The following is a 21701-nucleotide window of genomic DNA, read 5'->3' on the forward strand; positions in this document are numbered from 1 at the left end:
TTAACCGTGCAGCTAGGGGGATGTGTTCGCTGACTCTGTCCAGACTGGGAGCTTGGAGCACCAGGGGAGTGTTGGTGTTGTATACTATGAGACTATCACCTCTTGAGGAAAAAAGTGCTAGCTGGTTAGCATGCTAATCTCAATAGATATCTTGGCAACACAACACAAAGACATCTTTGACATAATGTCAAGTATGTTATTTCTTCACATTCTCTTGACAATATTGGTTCATTTTTTAATGTTTGAAACCTAAATTCTTCCACATTGCACCTTTAAAGCCACACTAGTCTGGTATATCAGCTAGCTCACTAGGCGACTGACTGTTTTTCATGATATGTCTTCATGAATTCCATAATCATGAATCAATGCCCAGCCCATTTCAGTTTAACACAACTAATGAGGTTGTTTCTGCCTCCTGTGCAGCTGTTCTCCAAACACACTTTGTCATAAATGAGTCAACAGTCACACACTTCTCTGTGATACAGTAAATCGCTTTTTAAAAACACTTGTGTGTTTTAGTCACCAGCAGCCTCTCCCACGCTGCTCTGTCAGACGTTGGGTCCTTTGCTGTAATGTTCCCTGAGGTTGTACGTCTGATAGCACATGGAAATGTCACAAACCCCCGGAAGGCCTGGGTTGCCCCGTTTCCCAGGATCTCCTGGTGGCCCTGGTTTCCCAGGAATTCCCTGGTTGCCTGGATGGCCGATTCCATCGAAACCACGAGGACCCTGAATCCCTGCATTGACAAAGAAAGACAGAATAGAAGATAAAAGGAAACTGCAGCTGCAACTGGTATGTTTGCTCATTTATGGAAAGGAAGCTAAAAGTTTGACTCAATTTGTCATGGGTTTGGAGCCATGAACCAAAAATAGCACATGCTATATTACAAATGACATCTACTAGTTAGTAAACTATTATAACTTCCACAGAGACTGAGCTGTCACTAAGAGCACTCCTTGAAAGTTACATACAAACAGGGTCCACCCACATATTAATTAAAAATGCATGACTACAAACAGCCTTGAATCAGTTTTGTTAAAAGTGCACTCACTCACTCACAGATCTAAAAAAGCTCGATGTTGGAACACTGTGGTTAGGTTGCTGAAATAGCTGCAACTCCACAAAAAGACTTAATAGCTGAAGGCATTTCAAAAACCAGGCTGACAGGATGGACTCTTTACATACCTGGCTGTCCAGGTTGTCCTGGAGGTCCACGATCACCCTCTCCTTTGCTGCCTTTGAGCCCTCTTGGTCCCATGTCACCTGGAGACATAACATGTCTGCTTTGAAAAATAGCAATAGGGCTTCTCCAAATGAGCTGACAGAGTTAGAGCTGCAGGAAGCCAAATGTGATCTAGAGTCGTGTCCAGTCCTGCACTGTGAAAGAATCTGCATGCTTCCATTACAGTTTATTTAACTAATTCTGATTAATCGGATTAAATCAATGTAGCACAAACTATTATGACTTTTGTCCTTGCAGAAGCTCTGAAATGTTGGACACACTTCCCACAATCCAACTTGATGTCTTTAACTCGACCAGGGGTTGAGGGAACTGGATGACCAGGGAAAAAGGGGTGAAATAAAGTTGACTAAGTTTGATGGTTAGGCACTGAACTCGGTACATAAGGGTACCGACCAAATTATGTGGGTACTACCGATAGCAATTCACATTAAATCAATCGTTTCGGTACCATGACTGCAGCCAGCTGTGCTTGCTCATGGAGAGTTTAACCCTCCTACCTGAACGATGAGGCATCAAACATCTTCATCAACATCTTTATGTAATTAAAGAGCTAGTTGTTATTGGGAATTACTGGGCTTTTTTCATCGCTTGGTTGACTTTATCTGAGCATTTTTACTAGCGTTAGCTAAAACTCAGCCACTGGCTACATCCTGAAGTCCTTACCAACGTGTTGTTTAGTACACTTGGACAGTATGTGGGGGGGTTTATAGTATGTCAGACCCTTAGTTTGAAACCAAAAGTATGTGAATTGAACAACAGCAACAACAACAGACAATGCAAATGTTTCTTCTTCGGCTTTGGATCAAGCATACTAGATGCTCTAATGCCGTATTGCTGCCCTCTACTGTTTTTATTGATGGTCCTTTTGACAGTTATTTACATTTTCTCTATAGTCCCAAACTGTGCTGATGCTCCATCAGTTTCAAAATTTTAGCCCAGGTTTCTGTGCCGAATAAAGTGTAAAGTGAGTACAAACAGTTTCTCCAGCCGCTTCCTGCTCTTTGAACAGCTTCCTCCTTTGAAGCAGTGCTGGCAGCTTTTGGTGAGTTATTTTTTTTACCACTGAAATGACATGCATGTTATTACAGAGAGAGTAAAATACTGAAAAAAGGTACCATCGGGCACCAGTGTGAAATTCCAGATTCAAATGTGAACGGTACCAAACCCTAATGAGTATGATTTGTATATGGAAAGTAAACAAGTTGTATGATGTTATCGTGCCGTTGTTCCCCTCTCTTTGTTAATGGTGGATAAATTAGTAGGGCAGGTGTTTTGCACTTTCTTTCGGCTTCTATAGCATTAGGCCCTCTCTGCCTGGTAAATTTCCACTGTAAACTCCATGCTCCCAGTTTGAGATGCATGTCTGATAAAAATCTAATCCAGTTAAGTTACTGCTCTCCTGACCTACCGAGTGGAAATCACACACAGCAGTGAAGTGGTACAGTTTGGCATCTTTCACAGCTGATTAGCCACTCCCTGTCTTGAAGTAGTGATAAATCAAAAACAGCTCATTGAGATGGCTTTGCATTCAGTATTTGTTGTCTTTTGCTCTGCTGACTTTCACTGATGTTCACTTGTTTAATGATCTTGTTTTATGGGGTACTGTGAACATCAACAAATCCAATTTGTTTGTCGTTGACACTGTTTTGATTTTAATCGTTGATGAAAGCAGCAATAAATTTTGCCCTAGCTCTCGTTCATGAAGTTTTGTTGTTATTTATTGTCTTGTTTTCATCAGGGTAAATGGACTGATTGAAAGATATTGTCACAGTTTCAGACAGTGGATCTGCACCACTGGCTTAGAAGAGAGCATTAAACACGGATATCATAAACCTGTCCCAGGGTGTTGATTATTCCCTTAAAAAAAAAAAAAATGTGTCATATCACCTTTGAGGCCTGCAAGACCCTGCATCCCAGGGGGTCCTGGGTAACCAGGACTGCCACTCCTGCCAGGGTAGCCTTGAGTCCCCATGGAGCCTTTGGGTCCTGGTGCTCCTGGCTGTCCTGGGGGCCCCTTTATGCTCTGGCAGGGCTCACATTGAGCTTGGGGGGCCAGGCTCTGGAGCAATGCTGGAAGTTGATCTGTGGGGCACAGCCAGAGGGTGCTGAGTTATTCATTAGTGTATTGAATATCATGTCAAAACTCCTTTCATAACAGAGTGGGGCCACACCATACTGTATGCCTAACCACACAAAAGCCGTACGTATTCAGTGTGCTGAACCAAACACAATGTGTATTTACAGTAACTTCCAGGTAGAAACCCCTGTGTTCAAATAGCAGCTTATACTACTGTGAAGCTCTTCTAATCCCTATCGTGTTAAGGTCTCCACGGTAAGTTAGCACATATGCAACATCCTCTGACCCACATTTCACATACTGTGTTATGACATGTTATGCTACTTGGTTAAACCTATGCTACTTATATATGTTCCGTAACATGACTTACATAACTTATGTGAAGTTATAAACATATATATATATATTGTATATACATATATACAGATATACATTGTATACAATGTCACATGATGGACAATGTACCATTCCTGTGAAACATTTGGATATTTGACATTTGACAGTGGTTTGCTGCAGTGACATGGGGTGCATTTCCATTCAGCTAATTGCGCTCCCTCCCATCCTTCCCCATTTCTGCTCATGACCCTGAAATCGATCTGGGTTGACCATCATGGAGGATTTTTATGGAGTTAAAATCATCCCAAAACCTCACAAACACACAAAACATGTTTTACTCACGCCCAATGATTTACAGACAAACTCAGTGTGGTTTGCAAATACAAAACATCATTCACAAACTAATGCATTTTGTTTTGCAAATAAGTAACTTACCTATCAAACAAATACATCATGCTTCAGAAACAAATACAGCGTGTTTTACACATACAAAGAAACATATTTATTCAATTTCAAAAATATATCCTTCAAGTACAAACTAAAATCTTTCAAGTACGAAAAAAATCCTTCAAGTACAAAAACAGAACAACCTTCAAGTATAAAAAAATCCTTAATATATAAATTGGCCAATATTTTAGCTGATATTCATAGCATCACTGCAAATCCAGTGAACTACCTGTAGGAAATGAATTAACAGCATTCTTGTGTTACTGAAAATTGTTTTTTCAAATTCTAAAGACTTCCATTTGAGATTGCAATTGTCTTTGCTCTTTTAGGAAAACAATTTATCATCCACAGAAACATTGTCCCAGTACACTGCCAGCCCAGCACCAACACCAGACACCAGCAACTAGCTGGTGAACATGGTGGAACATTTAACAGCAAAAGAACCTGATATTGCCTTCAGGAGTCGGTGGAGACCAAACCACAGCTAGATGACCAAATAAAAGTCGATGATGCTTAATGTCTGTTGATTAGGTAAATATTATGCAACATGTTAGCTATATCAACTTTATACAAGGTTATGTCAGTGTTAGCCTAATGGAAAGCAGCCATACTTGGACTTAATTTGCTTTGGGATAGAGACTGTGGCATATACCAGTTAATGACTGAAACTATCCATTGGGTTACTTAACATTGTGCCTCTGTTCTATAGGAAGAGTAATCCCCAGATGTCCTAGTTTAACCCTAGCTTGTTATAATCGATGTAAATCGATACAAGGACAATTATGTGAACTGTTAGCAGGAGTTGGTGTGTGTTGGGTGGGGGTGTCACACTCTCTTGCTTGCTTGCTTTCTTTCTCTGGTTCTCAACAATGTGACATAAAAACAAACAGATACTTACTACGCAGAACATCAGCGCAGAGCTTTAGAAGATGTTCATCTGAGGGAGGCTTACCCTGCAACACACAATTACACTTTGATTCAGCTGAATCAACTGTGGGTCTGAGAGAACAGACTCGACCTGTGATTGAGTACGCCTGCAGATTTACAGGATCTTCTCAAGGCTTCATTCTCTGTCTTCACAAAGCCCCCACACACTGACAGCTGCGCCCCCATTATTCCCCAACATAACTCCCCCAAACCAGGCAGGATATCACTGACTGTCTCTTTCAGACAATTTTTTTTTTTTCTTTCACCCGCTCAGAGGAGATGGTCATGATGAGGTTCACTCACAGGTTTCCCAGGATATCCTGGTTGGCCTGGTTGTCCCGGCAACCCGTCCTGGCCAGGGAATCCCCTGGGACCAACAGAACCCATGTGGCCCATGTCCCCTTTCTTTCCTTCAGTCCCCCTGGGGCCCACGTCGCCTGTCACCCCTTTCTGAAGAAACGGGAGGGAGGACAGAAAATCTCAGGTTACTAAAGGAAAAAGTTGAAACTGAGAGTTATTTTACAGTCACTGATGAAATTACATTATCTCATACATAAGGATCAATTGACTGCTTGCTAAAACCCAGCTGTAAACACTGCCCAAACTGTCCATAGTAGAAGTAGTAGTAAGCTATACTCAGTATTTAAAGAGTTTTGAGGGTTGTGTAACCTTTTTTGACTTTATCAAACCAAAAAGTGCAAAAGTGTAAGACATTGATCGAACAGTGCGTTTGTGTTCTCTAATATCAGTTGAAATTCTAAAGGACTTTTAGTGTCTGTGTTCTTATCAAAGCAAAGGAGCATATCATAAAAAAATCAGTTTAATTGGTAAATCTGCCACCATAACCACTGCAAGCCGCATGTGTCGTGCGAGAACAGAAAGCTTGGAAGGTCTAGCAACAGTAACTACTGTAGGTGGGACGCGATCAGCAGATTATACACAGCAGTCAAAGGTTTGTACTTTGTCACTGTTTTTTGGTTAGTGATCACAAAGCATGCCAACACAGTGTGGGTTTGATAAATGATAAATGAGATCCTAAAAATGGTACAGCACTCGCACCACTGAGGGATGCTATATCTCCGTGAATTGTGATTCTGTAGACAGTACAATAAGTGTTTGATATTTCAGATGTGTGCGTCTTTAGAAAAGAGGGCTTTTGTGATGTATATTTTTGCCCAGGGGGCCAGATTTCCCCAGGCCTGGAGGTATCGGCTCTGTAAGTCTTCTATAGCAGCCGTGCAGGCTTGACAGGGCTTCTCACTGCGGTGCAGAATAAGACAGAATGGATTATATCTAATACCGCAAAGTCTAATTCGACAAACCTCTCCTCTCCATCCCTTGGGTCCCACTTCGCCCTGGCGGAAGAAAGAAAAGAGAGCAGGACGGGTGGGGAGGGAAAGAGAAGAGGGAGAAATGGAGAGAGACAGTTAGAAACTTCTGCTTACATATCAAAGGCTGAGTTAGTGTGTCAGAGAAGCTATGCTCGCTGCTCTGCATTGCTGATGCAGAACCGCTGTCTTCTCTGTCAAAGCCGGTGGCTTACAAAACATTTTAGATTGGTTATTGTAATGCATTCTCGAAAGCTTTTTTTCTGCTCCTTGTGGTAATGTGATGAAAAATGCATCTGTGGATCTGCAGGTCCTTTAAAAACACCAGCCAGCGGAAACACCAATTTTGTAGGGCTTTTTGTAAAATGAAGTACAAGGATCTGTCTGAGGCTCTGGGTGTGTTCTGTTTCCTTTACACTGATTCACCTTTTCCGCCCAGTTTTTCTTCTTCCATGGTAAGTGATTTCAGCCATCCTAGTTCTATAGGAAATAAATAAACCAGCGCTTCCTCAGTCTGCTTCGAGGAAGCTTCCTGGGAGGAAACACATGAGTAGTGTGTAGTACTTTTTAATGTTTATCAGTGCCCAAAGCACAAGTACGCTGCTCCTTTTTTTATTATGAGGTCTGCTGTCATAATGGTTTACATTTAAGCAGAGATACAGAACTCAGCAACTGTTTTCTGTTTGTCTCCGACTCTCTTCTACACAGGTTGCATTTAGCTTCCTTATCAAATCGTCCCATAATAAAAAGAATCGTCCCTGAATCGTACCGTAGCCCATGTGTCTAAGATACACAGTGAATCATCTTATAAGGGAGAGAGGCACACCCCTAGTCTCTTGTGACTTGTGATGATAGACACGTACATCACCGGGACAAACGGGCACAATGTTCTTACACAAAGAAAGAAAGAACTTAATGTTCCCAATAGTGAAGAATTTGTAGATAGCTTTTTACAAAGTTCACAAAGTTTCTCCCACAAAATTGAGCATTTCTTAAGTGAGTCTGGGGACTCATTTACAAAGAAGTAGTCTGTATTAGTTACTATTATGTGTAAAATGTTGTCTGAGAGCTGTCCACCTGTGATCAGCTCACTGTGGGTGGAGGATAATTCCAGGTCTGAACAGCCTCCTAGAGGTCCTCACAATCATGACACGTCTGAATATCTTCAGTTTCACTGAAACTATGCAAGCTCAGACTGCTGATGAGGACTGTGTGATGCAATCAAACACTCCAACACAGATGGACCTTCAGTGGAGGTTGTTTTGTCAACCAACAAAACATTTGCTTAGCTAATTATGAGCCCTCAGGTGCAGCTAGCAGATTTGTTCTAAAGATGTTGTTGTAATCTGTCTGATCTAAACACTGCTAATAACGCCCACATTGTAGTTTACAGGTTCTTGCAAAGTGCGCCGTGTGCTCAAGAGTCTGGCTTCCGCACTGTCATCTGAATGTCACATAGTTGATGAGGAAGGAAACCATGAAAACAGAGCACACACTCTCCTGAACTGCACTGCAGAGTCACATTTATTTTACCCAGTTGGAATTAGGAAGTCTGTCCGAAGACAAAAATATGCCATATTCATTTCAGCAGTGACACACTTGTGATTCACTGCTGATGCATTTAGCCTTGAGAGCGTGTCACAGAGAGGCTGTGCTGCTCTCAACGCTGTGGAATAACAGAGTGTGAACATTAAGCTGCATACTGAGAAATACAATCGTTTTATCTGTCTCAAGTGTCAGAGACAAGACTACAAAACTCTGTCTCCTCATGATGCAATGGAGCTACTGCTGTACACCCACACACACACACACACACACACACACACCTCAAACTGGATCATTGCCTGAACCCCTTCTAGGAATGTGAAGATCGATGCCTCAGTAATCAAAACTCACCAATCGATTCTTAAATGCTACTCATTTGGTTTTGTACCTATTAAAAAGTATCAATTACAAAGCCTGGCCTGAAAGCTGGAAATTGCAGATCACACAGCAATTCACAGGATTATGTTTGTTAATTAGCAAATATTGAAAAAGATGATAATCTCAACGTGGATAAACATGTACAATCAATTATGCAAATCTACCCTTGTAAAACGTTATTTCACCTTGGCGCTCAGATCACATCATTCCTGCTTCCTGCCAGCAGTTTGAAATTATTTGGAGTTCCATTTTTTAGCATTAACAAACAGTCTTTCTTTACCTGGCAGCTGACACAAGCAGGCAGAGCTTCAAGAACAGAGAGTATATGACACTGGCCCTTTCCTCTCTTCTGTTGGCTACTGGAGTGTATAAGTGTTGTATGTCACTGACTGAATCTGTTAATCTTCCCACGACTTGTTAAAAGACACTTACATACATAGTTACAGTGGTTAAACACTAAATGGATCATACAGTTTGGGTCAGGATCATTCCCATACAGTAATCTAGAAGTCAACTTACAACGTTCATTTTAGGTCTTTTCCTACATGAAAATATGTAAAACTATGTTTTTCTGTACTCCAGTGATAACCTTCCTGCTTCCAGCTGGCTACCTGAGGCTGGTACTATGTGCACATTGAAATCATGAAGGGGAACGGAAATTAGTTTCTCTCAATGAAAAGCATAGTTATCTTGAAAGGTATGAGAAAGTGTTTAAAAGCCAACTAAACTTATAGCAGTGAAACCTTGTTTCAAGGCTGCTAGTGATGAAGACAGAAAGGAATGGTCAGGGGGAGAGAACTATAAAAAACATTGAGTTATGCAATAAAAAAGGGTTAAACAGCTTTCTGTTGTATTACTGTACTGTATTTTCACATAAATATATCTATAGGGTGGAAATCTGCATGAAAAATAAGGGGGAAAAAATCATTCTAATAATCATTTGCTTGTTGTGATTCATTTGACCCTGACAGACTCAGTCACCATAAGATGTTTCCACTGTATTAAAAATAATCATTTAGGAGGAACTTTCTTTTCTCCTCTTCCCATGTCACATCTCTTCAGTTTTTTTCTCACCTGATCTCGCTCATGCTGTCACACCTGCCTGCTCTTATCTCGTGAAACCAATAGTTCGACAGATGGTCAAAAGCAGCAGGCTGGCTATTAATTGTATCTCATTTTTATTATAGAGTTACTCTAAATGTAAAATAAATAGCACCTAATGTAAAACATCAGAAGCATGATATCAAACAATTCTCATTATATCAATGAGAAGCATATTTTGTGTATGCAACACACAGGGGGAGGCGGGAACTCACAATGCAAACCAGCAATTCCTTAACAAGTTGCCCTGGTTTTTCTGAGCAAAGTGTAAAATGACAGGTGGAAGTCACTGCATCCAGCACGTAGTCACATAACCCTCCCCCTCTAAAACCATAGCATGCGAGTCACTTCATTTTTGCACGGTACGTTTTTGGCAAATGTTGCACAACAAAAGCTTTGAAATGATTCTATCCACTGAAATGCTAAAGAACTAAAGTCCCAGCATCTTACCAATGTCATAAAAATGTTCTTTTTCCTTTTCTTCACATGACACTTAGCTTAAACCAGCATCGCATTCATTTAACATTCATTTAACTTTTCTGTTCAGTTTAAGGAAGGTTTACGGCCAGACGTCACAGCACAACTGTACAATGTTGTGAAATAACTTATGAAATATGATTTCCTCTCGCTTGGCTTTGGCTTTCTTCAGAAATTAAAAAAAAAACACAAAAAAAACACACACGCAGCAAAAAAGTCTGGTTCTTTCTTTTGTTTGAAAGAGCCGGAAAACAGCCACCAGATGGTTGTGATAGAGATGCACGTCACCGGCTGGATATCTATGATCGATCAGTCAACAAGTCGCTGTTGTTGCTGTGAAGTCGGCACATTAAGTTCGCACAGTCATTTGTACCTGTGTGTCTAATCAACGTCTAACATCGTATTTCAAGAAGTTGTTTTGTGATGCCCGCTGACTGTAGTGATTCCTCATGAAAGAGTTGTTTTTGCTGGAGAATGTTTCTGTTTTAAATGATGGACCTCAGACCTGCTGCCTGTCTCTGATCTGCGCCTTGAAGTCTGTTAACTGACCACTGATTGTTAGTTGAGTGCCTGTAATTCACCCACGGTTGTCCACATTGGGTCCTCTTCACTGTTCTGATCCATGACACTACGATCCATCATGGTTGTTCTGAGGTTGAGCAGACTGTGGCTTTGCCATAAAGGCCAACTCCTCCAAACAGATCAGCTTGGCTGAATAGTTACCTCACTCTGTGTCCCTGCCTCACTGTTCAGACTACATTTATTCGATTTTTATGATTTTATATTACTGTCTGAAGCCTCCATGCTGTTTTATTCTCCCTTTTTTTATTTTGGCTCTTCTCATTTAGTCTGTTTTTCCTTTTTTTTCTACACTGCTGTTTGTTTGTGCTGTTTTCTGTTTGGTCTTTTATTACATTTTTATGTGTTTTTATATGCTGTCTGATTTTAATCTTGTAAAGCACCTTGTAAAGTCACTTTCAGAAAGGTGTTATATTAGTAGAGTTTATTATTATCATATTTATTTTGTGATAAAGTTTTTTTATGTGACTTGTGTCAGGCGATTTATGACATTAACTCCAGAGAGACTGCACAAACAGTTCAAACTCAAGCTCTAACCCCAAATTAGCTCTTTGTAAATGACGACTGGCTAATACGTTCTCCCTCGTTCTTATGACCTTGCAGGGACATTTATCCTGGTGTCAGCACACATACACACAAACACACACATTTAAAACCCAGCCTCCGCCTGCAGAAAGATGAGCTTCGCTGCCATCCAGTGGAAACAGAATGACCTTACACTTACATTGACACCGGGAGTCCCTGGATCTCCATCTCTGCCGTTCTCCCCCTGCAAGCAGATACATCATGATTAACTGAAGGTTTGTGACAGTTTGTTTACACACGAGCTGCTGTGGCTCCATGTTGTGTGTGTGTCTGTGTGTGTTAGGGTGAGATTGAATGTGTACAACAACTGTGCGCGTCGATTTAGGTGTGTGTATTACTGTGTGCTGGTCCATGTCTTCATTCTGTGTGTGTGTGTGTGTGTGTGTGTGTGTGTGTGTGTGAGTGAGTGAGTGAAGAAAAGGTCATGATTACCACTAGCAGCCAATAAGAGAAACCCAGGGAGTGAGGGATAGGAATTGGCTAGTGGTGACCTTTAACAAACCTGACTTTTTGTCTCGTGTGGTTTTCCTGCTGCATCCAGCAGCACTGTAACACACTGTTCTCCTTTCTCTGGGCTCTCACACCGATGCCCATTAGTGCATGTTAGGGGCTAGCTACTGAATCAGAGCATTCATCACATGCTTTGATTGATCAATTTGTGGCTGATCACAACGGTAGACAGACATCGGGTTGGGACAGACATCAGTGACATAAAGCATAAATGAACCACAGCACATACTGCACACGTCGCATGTGTAGGTGCGACTGTCAGAGTGAATTAAATGATTGCACCAGTGTGAACTGGCTTTCCTTTACTTATACCAAGTACAAGTACAAGCCGACTTAAACATCCCACATATCCCAATTATCACTCAGAGGCTGATGTAAATGACTGCAACATAACCCCATCAAACATGCAAGCTGAAGACCAAGTAATATGGCTGATTCGGTAGTCACTGTGAATCAGGTTCAAAGCAGAGGTATGATGCACGGGTTTGCACTGCTAAACCTTGAGGAATGTACAGTGGCCCCGAGGGTCAAAACACAACAACCTTTCAGAAAACACGACAACATTTCCCAAACACAATGACATTTCAGAAAATGTTGTGTTTTGACCGCAGGAATGTTCCAGGTAACGGAGCTCTCCTGCTCAGCCGAGGCCATCAGCTGCACAGGATGCCTTTAAAGCCCTGAAAGATTTTACAATATTCCATTAACTATCGTAGTGTGATACTATACTGCTGGATTGGTGTTCTTATTATATACCATTGGACAAGCACTGAAAAGGTTTTAAAGCTGGGGTCGGTAAGATTGGAGAAACTAGCATGAGCAAGCTACATCCCGCCAGGCCTCCCTCCAGAACCAGTCAGTCAAATGAATACCTAGATAAACAACTCTGTCTATGCCACAATCGTGTAAACACAAGCAGAATAACCGACACGAACATACATGCTATACCTCAGTTTGAAAAGGTCACCTGGTTACTCCTCACCGCTGTACGTGTGTGCTTTGTGCTAACGTGAGCCGCTAAACAAGTCTGTTGCTGCGCAGCGGCTCTGTTCTTTGGCTGTTGTTAGTACTCTCCGCTGTCAAGCTAGCATGTTAGCATAGCAGTTTATTTATTTTCAACCAAGTTTGATATTTTATACAGAGACTGGGTGGCTGAACTGTAAACTCAAGCGTACATTCTCATGACCATGTGCACACGACTATCCAGTAGAAGTGTGAATATAAAGTCCAGTACCTGATATCCTTTTGCGCCCGCCTCTCCTCGCTCCCCCTAAAAATACAACACAGTCCATTAGAACATGTCCGACTTAACACTGACGGTGTGACATCTAAATAACAGAATATGGTTTGATGAATTATAACGGTTGACAGCGTACTGCGGAGAAGACAAAAAACATTATGTTAAGCAGACTGATCCGGGTTGGGACTGCTCGTGTTATGTACCTGGGCGTACTGTGTTTGAAGTGTGAAGGACAACCTTCAGCACCATTCAAATTAATCATGTCATCTAAGCAAGGTATGAATAATACATTAACAAGCATGTATTATGTTAAGCTTAGAACATCTCCATAGTACAACATGAAAATGTACAAACTCCTGACAGCCAGAGCTATGAATCATTCATGAAGTGTCGCCTCTGTTGTAGACTTCATTAAGTCCAGACAAAAGCACCCACGTCATTTGTTTTTTTTGTTCATGCATGTTAGTATATGAATTGACTCTCACCTTGTGACCTTTGAACCCCGGCAGCCCCATGGTGCCCGGCAGCCCTGGAAAACCTGGCTCCCCTGTCGAGCCCTGCACGAGTTTGGATGAAATGAAAGAAAAGGTTGATATGATGCGGTTCTCTTCAAACCGGCCATTTATTTCACACTAGATGGAAACCAGAGCAACAAGGGACCGCCTTCATCCAGCAGATGAAAGGAGAGAACTGGAATAAAATATTAAAAAGTTGTCAAAAATATCAAACTTGAGCAGTTTCCAGGTGTGTGTGTTTGTGTGTGCGACTGTCTGTTCTATCCCGTGTGACAACCTCCCTGGCTGCTGCAGTGAGAAAGAAAATGTTCTTAGCCAGTAATCAAGGCTGGTTAAATATGGGTTATAAGGACGTGAGTGAAAACTTTTCGAGCTCTCGTTTACTCATGAAATCAGCATTTCCTAAAAAGCTGAAGTAATTGCAGCTTTAAAGGATGGCACCTTCAAAATAACTAAGGTTACCTGTAATTAAGTAGCACAACAGAGGCATCTTTTTTAAAACTACAACGGCTGACATTTATGGGCGTAATTGCTCAGAAACATGTCACTTAACAAACAAGTGGCACTGAAAGTGGAGCTGTCACTCATCAGCAGGATCCAAACTGCAGGCTGCTGGAATAAGAAGGATGAGAGGGAGCACGCACAGAGAATGAGGTTGGTTTTAGAAAAGAGAAAAGGCAGAAGCTGTCACCCAGATCTCACCCTGATCCCTCAGGGGGAATTAATAGTGCCCTCACTAATCCGACGACCATGTTGAATTCTTATGTGGCCCTGATAGACTACCTCGGACGGGGGAATAAAGGTGCAAATGGTGTACATGCCTCTGGCAAGGGAGGGCTAAGGGACAGGACGATCGAGCGTCCTCTAAGAGTCACATGAAGTCACAAGCTGTACAGAAACACAGGACACAGAGTCTGTGCCCTGAACTGACTCCGCTGCCGTGTTTTGGAGTGACCGTGGATTCTGACTGAGAAACAGAAGGTTGATGTTTTAGCATTTTGGAAAGTGAATCATGAATCTTTGAAAAATGTCCGTGAATTTCAAAAATATCTTAGTATTTGGTATGTCCCCCTTTGACTTTAATGTGACAGTGTTCCACAAAGCTTCTTGTGATGTCACAGACTGCTTGGCTTTCTCAGTCTCTTAGTGCCCCCATAAATGTTGAATGGGGTTGAGGTCAGGACAGTCAGGACTCCTTGGCCTTCTTTGGTCTTCAAGCAGTTCTGTCAAAGTTCTGAGGTGTTTGGGCTCATTATTACGGGACCTATTTTCCATGAGGAGGTGAGGAAGTAAAATGATCACAGTTTGCATAATTCGGCTGAAAATCAAATACATTCATATACACACTTGGAAATCCAATTATCACTAACGCGTCTGTGATTCATGATGTGAACTCGTGCTTTGAGTATCATCCAGGAAAAAGTTCCACCTTTAAAAGATGCCAGTTGTCTTTATGAAGGAATGAATTATTAACTTTGGGTCTGCTCAATCGTGCTTTGGATGCGACTGGTCCGGTCTCCTCCAGTCAAGTCCTTGTCTCCCATGATTTGGCACTGAGGAACTCTTGCTTAGAATAACAACTAGAGTTCAGAAACTTTCACTTTCTAACCCTAACCCTTTCTTGAATCGTCAAACTTTCTCATTATTTGCAGGTTTACGTGACAATATTAGAGATTTTCAATACGTCTCAGACTTTTGGACCCCACTGCCAATCATGTCATCACAGTGAGGTTGCAACACACAACAAAAGCAAAACCTGTGCACGCCACTGAATCTGCCAACCCACACTGAAGCAGGAGAGGCTGGCTGGGTGGTTACGCTTTTGTTTCTCAAGAAATGAACACACATACAGGTTAATTAATGAGCTGTACAGGTGTGGGTGGATGTATTGTTTTCACTTTGGGCAGAATCAAGTTACTTTTGTTGTTTTGAGACTTACAAAATATTCATCTAGCAACACTAGGAATGATGTAAACGCTGGTAAGATGAGATGTATTAAAAAATAAAAATATGCATTACAGAAAGCACACGGAGGCAAAGGAAAAACAAAGACAGAGAAAGGGAGATGCTGAAACCCAGTGAGGACAGAGGTTAAAGAAAACAATGTAATCCTGCTCCACTCACCTTCAGGCCCGGTGGACCAAACGGACCAGCAGCCCCTGGATCTCCACGACTCCCCTGAATAAACACACACACCATATTTGTCTGACAATGTTTTGTTGAGTACATTCACTCCTGAATCTAATCCTCAGCACAAGTCTGAGGGCTCCATTTCCACCAGCACAGAGAGCAGCACACAGGTCAGTGAGGGCATCTCACAGTGTAGCAGCTATTTGCATTCATATAGGTGCAGCGCAGCATGCACAGAGAGGTTGGCTGAAGTGGAATATAAATCACAGTATGTGGTGATTAATCATTATCCTCTCAGCCAGTCCCATTATTGCTATCTTTCCCGTTAAACAGCTGTGCCAGCTGCACAAGGCATGACAGCGGAGCCTCACAAAAAAGCTTTAAAAAAAAAAACTTTAGAGAGAGAGCTCATGGAAGTGATACCGCTGAGTGTTCAGACAGACACGCTCAGAGGGGCAACACGCACATCACAGCAGAACAAATATTGTGTCGCCAAAAGTCATGTTTTGTGAAAGTAAGACTGATGCACATTTCTGTTTTACAGCTAAATGATGTTCACAATAACTGTGGCGTCCAGTTAGTGAGTGAGGCTACAGTGAAATTAGTACAATAAAAAGGAATGTGGTTTGATAGTAGTGGAAGAAGAATTGAGATCATTTACTGAAGCTAAGTTAAGAATAATTATCATAATAATAACTTATATAGCACATATCTAAAGTAAAGCAGTGTCACAGTGTAACAATACTGTGGTTAAAGTAACAGTCCTGTGTGGAGGTAAAGGTAACAGAGCATTTTCAGCTACATGTTTTGTTGGGAGTGAGACTCAAAGATCAACTTCTCTTGCAAATAGGACCTTTAGACAATCAAAAGTGAAAAAAAAAATGGAAAAAGAAAGAAAGAAATACTGGTCAGGCAAGAATGGTGGGCCTTTTCAGAGCCTTATATTATTTTATTTATTTTGTTGGACCTTTTTACTGACACAATTACTTGTTGGCGGATGAAAAAGGAGCCGTTTAAATAGTACGCTTATCTCTAACAATGCATTATCTAGATTGCTGCAGGAATGAGTCCTAAAACCCAGAGATAGCTCGAATTACTACTGCACTTCCTGTTCCCTTGTCTCATAAGTCTATAAGTGAGATGCCTTAAATAAGGTCTGTGGTTAACACGAGCTTAAGAGATATTCATGTTTTGTTCTACAACATAAAATATCAGTAGATACCCCAAAGTTTAATTATAAAGCTCTTCCGTGTGTTAAAAATGAGACTACAGAGGTTGTCAGGGACATTAAACGTCATCAACGTCAAGTGGTGTTCAGGGCTAGCCTACAACAATACATGTTGTTAGTTAGTTGTTTAGTTAATATTTATTTGACTAACAGTGAAATGCTTTATAAAGCATTTATCAAGCAATGGTTCAGAATGTTATAAACATTAGTTCAACTTTACAATAAACAGCTTTGCTTAATAAATGGTTAATGACCATTTCATTGTTAACAGTGAAGTAACTGTTTAATCAACTATAAATTCACCATTTATTAATGATGGTCATTATAAAGTGTCACCAAAGACTCAAACTGATGACGGCTCGTCTGTGTGCAGAAGTACAGTCGTCGTGATGTTGGTTATGCATGATTTAATCAAGGTAACCTTGGTGGATCATTGTGTGTAATAGTGCTGCTCTGTGTGCTCCAACTTCAATTATCTGCTGCAGATGGAGCACGCAACCACCAGACGTCAGTGGGGATTTAATCAGCTGATAGGGACGTTCCCATGCAGGTGTAAAAGCAGGTGCAGATAAAAACAAACTGGTGAGAATCACCCAAGAACCCTCAGCTCGATACAGCCTGCTTTACCGACTGCTTGTTTAAAAAGAAATCGTCTGAATTCATTTACTAGTGAGTGTGTGTATAATCAGAAGTGTTTACTTTCACCTGTGTATGTTTACTGATCGAATCACCACATTATCAGGAGCCATTCTGCTGAAAACAGGCCAGCGCCTCGTTCTCACAGAGCCAATTTTCACCTTCATATGCATGAAGCTGCATCTCCACTCCCAGCTCTCCTTCCATCTTTGCGCTGTGCTCGGTATACAAATTCCAAAGGGACAGGAAATGTGCATTTCAAGGTCAGGGGAATCTTAACATGCCTTCCTGCCCCTTGTGATAGTCTTGGCAAAGAGAAAACGGAGCCCACATTTCGTCACCTGTCATTTTTGCAACTTTCTTGGCACTAAAGTCAGGATGACGTAATATTTGTTGCTTTGATTCTGTCTCTTTAACGACAAGTTCACCCGAAAATAAAAACACACTCGTGACGTCTTTTCAAATAAATATGTGAGCTGTATGGAGCCATGTGCTGTTTTTTCCTTTTTAAAACTAGTCCCCAGCTTCTTCAGTTGTTTAGGAGAATGCTGCAACGCTGTTTTGCTTTGAAGCTCCGGAAATGATGACTGGATTTCCATTTTTGGGTGAACTTATCCTTTTATTTGTCTCTTGCAGGTGCCTCAACGTTGCAATAACAAATCCCCAAAGTACCCCTTCAATCTGCAGCCCCCTTTTAAGTAAAGTATTTCAAAACCTCACTTTACATTTCGTCTCTTTGCAAGACTTTGAAGGAGAAAAAAACAAGTATACACGCACTAACAGTACTAAGCAGGATGACATTTATCACATATTCAGAAACACCTACAATTTGACTCCAAACAAGCTGACTCCCGTTCAGCAAAATGCACTTTTCTCTATGGGAACATCAAGAGAACAGGGAGGGAGGGTACAACATTTAAACAGGCTGAGAATAGCCGAGCGGCTGGGGAGCGGCAGGCCATTAGCATAATAACTAATTATAACGTTCAACGCACAGACCTTGGGACCATCTCGGCCGATCTCTCCGGGCGGCCCCCGGGGCCCCTGGATTCCCTGGACAGAGAGAGATATTGGAGGGCAGAGGGAAAGGGAGAGGGGAAGGGGGAGGGAAGGGACCAGAGAGGCAGGGAGGCAGAGGGAGAGAGAGAATGAGATGAAAGAGACAGACACAGTGCTGTGGGCTGAATGAGACAGAGTGCGTGACGGCTTAGTCAGGAGGCACTGGGGGAGAAATGAGATGGCTCAGGTCCACACACACACATGCACACACACACGCACACACAATCACAATTGCAGACTCGTGCATGTCCACATTTGCCCACTTGCACACTTTACACATTGAGCAGTCCAAATTCTTAGTCATTTTCCAAATAATGGTCCTTAGCTAGATGTAGAAGAAGTTATCTAGCTAATTAAGCTAGCATTAGCTTCATGAGTTGCTGTCCAGGGTTCTTACCTTCAAACGAGTCAACTGCAAACATCAAAACACTGACTTGATGGCTACGTACATGATGTCTAACTTAAAGACAGACGCTAATCAGCATCCCAAACCACTTGAACCACGAGGAGCAGAGGTGTCATACTTATTCACATCTGGATTTTTCAAACATATTTTGTTTCGTTTTATTACTGTTATTCATTTTAAATGTGTAGTTATGATCAAACCAATTCTTATAATTATGTCATAGGTCATTTCTCAAAAAGTCAAAAAATCGGTTAGTGATGCTGGAGGAGCTGGAGGCTACAGCCTAATGTGAGCTGCTGAAGTGATTAACAGAACATCAGTCCCTTTTTCAAACGTGTGAAACTGAAATACAATTATTCACACACACACTTTCTTTTTAAGAAGTATAAGCATAGTTGGCTGGTACCAGTTAACGTCAGCTGTCCCTCAATCCAGCCGTTAGCCATCTGGTTCACTAGCTATAGATGGTCTTTGCAGTCGGGGCAGAGAGGACCCAAGATGTGACTCAGAGATTCCTTTTGGAGTACTGCAGACAGATGTTAAGGCATGAAGATCCTATACTTGGCTATTATTGCTCCCCCGCCTCTCTCCATCAGTGTGTGATAATATAAACTTAGGCAAGTGGTGATGATGGATCTGTGAAGGAGGCTTCCTTTCATCTGTGGCTTTATGATCTGCGTTCTCTAAATTAATTTGCATTGTGGATAAAGTCTTTTCATGCGTATCTAATTATCCTCTTCATTTTGGGGAGTGAAGCAGAAGATCTAGCTCCTTTTCAAAAAAGTGGAAACAGTGCAGACCTTGTGTAGAAGTGAGTTTAATTTTCAAAAACCATAACAGCAGAAATAATTGCCATTAAGATCTCTAAATATAATAATAAATATACAGTATTTAGCTTAAAATAAAGTGGAAGATTACGTAGCTATAAAACCTGGTTTGATGATTTTCTTCAATAATCCCCCTGAAGTCTTCATTATTGTATTTGTTTTTCTGCAAAAGAACCCCAACAAGGCTGGAGCTGCTGATGTTTCTAATCGTCTTAGATGGATTTATTATATTCAGAGGATCCTCCTGTTAATTGATTTGTAATATTGTATTTGCCTACAATTCTGTGTGTGTACAAACTGACGTAATTGAGGTTCAGCCCTGGGTCAAATCAGGTGTATATGCACCTTTTTGTTCACATGTTGAGTATTACATTGTTATTCAGTGTGTAGGAGGCTATGTCCTTGATATTGTTATGATCATGACACAGTCTCACAGGCTTCAAAGCCTACCGTTTGAATGACTGGTGCTGACATTTGCACACAAACATCTGAAGCCCTTTCAGCCAGTGAAAAAGTCAGATGTTAGCAGAATCCAATACTACATTTGAGAGCTTGTAGCAGAAACAGTGATGGTGACAATAAAAGGAAATGAAATACACCATTCAATGCAAATAGAAACATACCACTGTGTGTCCATTGATTTATAAGGAGCCAAAGCAGGAGTATGCACATCTGAAATGCCAAATTTGATTGGTGTTGGCCGGGTCAACTGACAATTACTTTGACTTCCATGTATATTTCTTATTGCGCGATTGTATGTGGTTGCCTAGATACAAGAGGTGGCTCATCCTGCCTCCTCCTCCTAACTCTGTGTGTATATATGTGTGTGTGTGTGTGTCAGATAAGTCAGAGACCCACTGCAGGCTTAATGTCATGGCGATGTTCACTTCTTCTGACAGGAATAGAAAGAGGGGGATGAAGACTAAAAGATGAAGCTTGTGGTTGTGGAAAGGTGAACTCTGTGCACTTTGCAGCAGGCTGCAGCAGTGCCTGGATGCTTTTAAAAAGGCTTTATGTGCTGCAGAGAAAGTATGAGTCAGGTGGAATAGACCAAATTTATATTGAAACAATTCCACTTAATTATCAATCCAATTAAAGTTTCATATTTATGTCGGCTCAGAGTGCAGGTAATGTACTGAATCATTTTTTGTTTTTTATTTTGCTCCATGACCGTTCACCAGTTCTTCTTAACAGGTTCCTACAGTGCAAATGTGTCCTTTCATGTGTTAAGTGTCTTTCTTTTCATTTGTCACTTCTTCCTCACTCCATCTCTCTGTACAGTCCCACTTTGACCACAAGAGGGCGGCACAGCTACAAACAAACTGCCCATTGACCACCACAGAAGGCTGCTTCCTCACAAGCTCCGCTGTAATTACATGTGGCCACGTGTAATCTTGTTTACCAGAGGGGGGTGCCCTTCCTGTGTGTACAGCCGTTGCCCCACACAAACTCTGACTTTGCTTCCAAATTAACAACCACTCGCCGCCTTAATGGCACTGCTAAATAAACCAAATGGACTCATATGGCGCTTGAGCTAAATTAATGATCTCATTATGAGCCGACTGCAGAGAAGGTAATGTGAGTGGTTTTATGTTTGGAATTCTAGTGTGGGAGATAAGAGTGCATTACTAATGCCTGGACTACACGAATACGATATATTCCTAAACGCACATTTTTCTGTCCAGTTGGGCATCTCAACCACACGAACACGGCGATTTCACCCACATAAACGGAGATATTTTTAAACGGATAAAAAAGTGGAGAAATAAAAAAATATCTGATTGAGTGGATCCGTGTAGCGATGTTAAACGGAGCTGGTGTTGACGCGATGACGTGAAGCGCCTAGCAACAAGCCGTTCGCACATGCGCATTGAAGCAAAACGGTTGTCAACAACAATGGCCGACATGTACCGGGCTATCTCTCTGTGTATATATGTGTGCTTTGCACTTTTAGGTCTCATCTCAGCTCTACACATGAACGTAACATTGTTGCAACAACTCCACTTCATCGTCGGTCCACACAAAAGATTCTATTTTCGTTTTCTTCGCCATAACTTCTTACCCTAACTGCCGCCGTTTGACTGCTTCTTCTAGACAGTTTGACTGCGCATGCTCATAACGTTCTTC

General features: G+C 41.5%; 1 protein-coding gene across 1 annotated transcript in view; it reads right to left on the bottom strand.

Moving 5' to 3' along the window:
• Nucleotides 1-548: 548 nt before the first annotated feature.
• The window catches only part of LOC311249324 (uncharacterized protein), a gene marked incomplete at both ends in the record, with an annotated part of 56879 nt that continues 35726 nt past the window's right edge, over nucleotides 549-21701 (bottom strand). The window contains 11 exons of the mRNA XM_084340268.1: nucleotides 549-736; nucleotides 1186-1263; nucleotides 3131-3325; nucleotides 5002-5056; nucleotides 5334-5480; nucleotides 6353-6385; nucleotides 11163-11207; nucleotides 12768-12803; nucleotides 13259-13330; nucleotides 15413-15466; nucleotides 18282-18335. Of these exons, the coding sequence (XP_084196394.1) occupies nucleotides 549-736; nucleotides 1186-1263; nucleotides 3131-3325; nucleotides 5002-5056; nucleotides 5334-5480; nucleotides 6353-6385; nucleotides 11163-11207; nucleotides 12768-12803; nucleotides 13259-13330; nucleotides 15413-15466; nucleotides 18282-18335 (957 nt within the window). The remainder of the gene's footprint in view (nucleotides 737-1185; nucleotides 1264-3130; nucleotides 3326-5001; nucleotides 5057-5333; nucleotides 5481-6352; nucleotides 6386-11162; nucleotides 11208-12767; nucleotides 12804-13258; nucleotides 13331-15412; nucleotides 15467-18281; nucleotides 18336-21701) is intronic.

This window comes from Pagrus pagrus, assembly GCF_965226575.1.
Source record: "Pagrus pagrus genome assembly, chromosome: 20".
NCBI lineage: Eukaryota > Metazoa > Chordata > Actinopteri > Spariformes > Sparidae > Pagrus > Pagrus pagrus.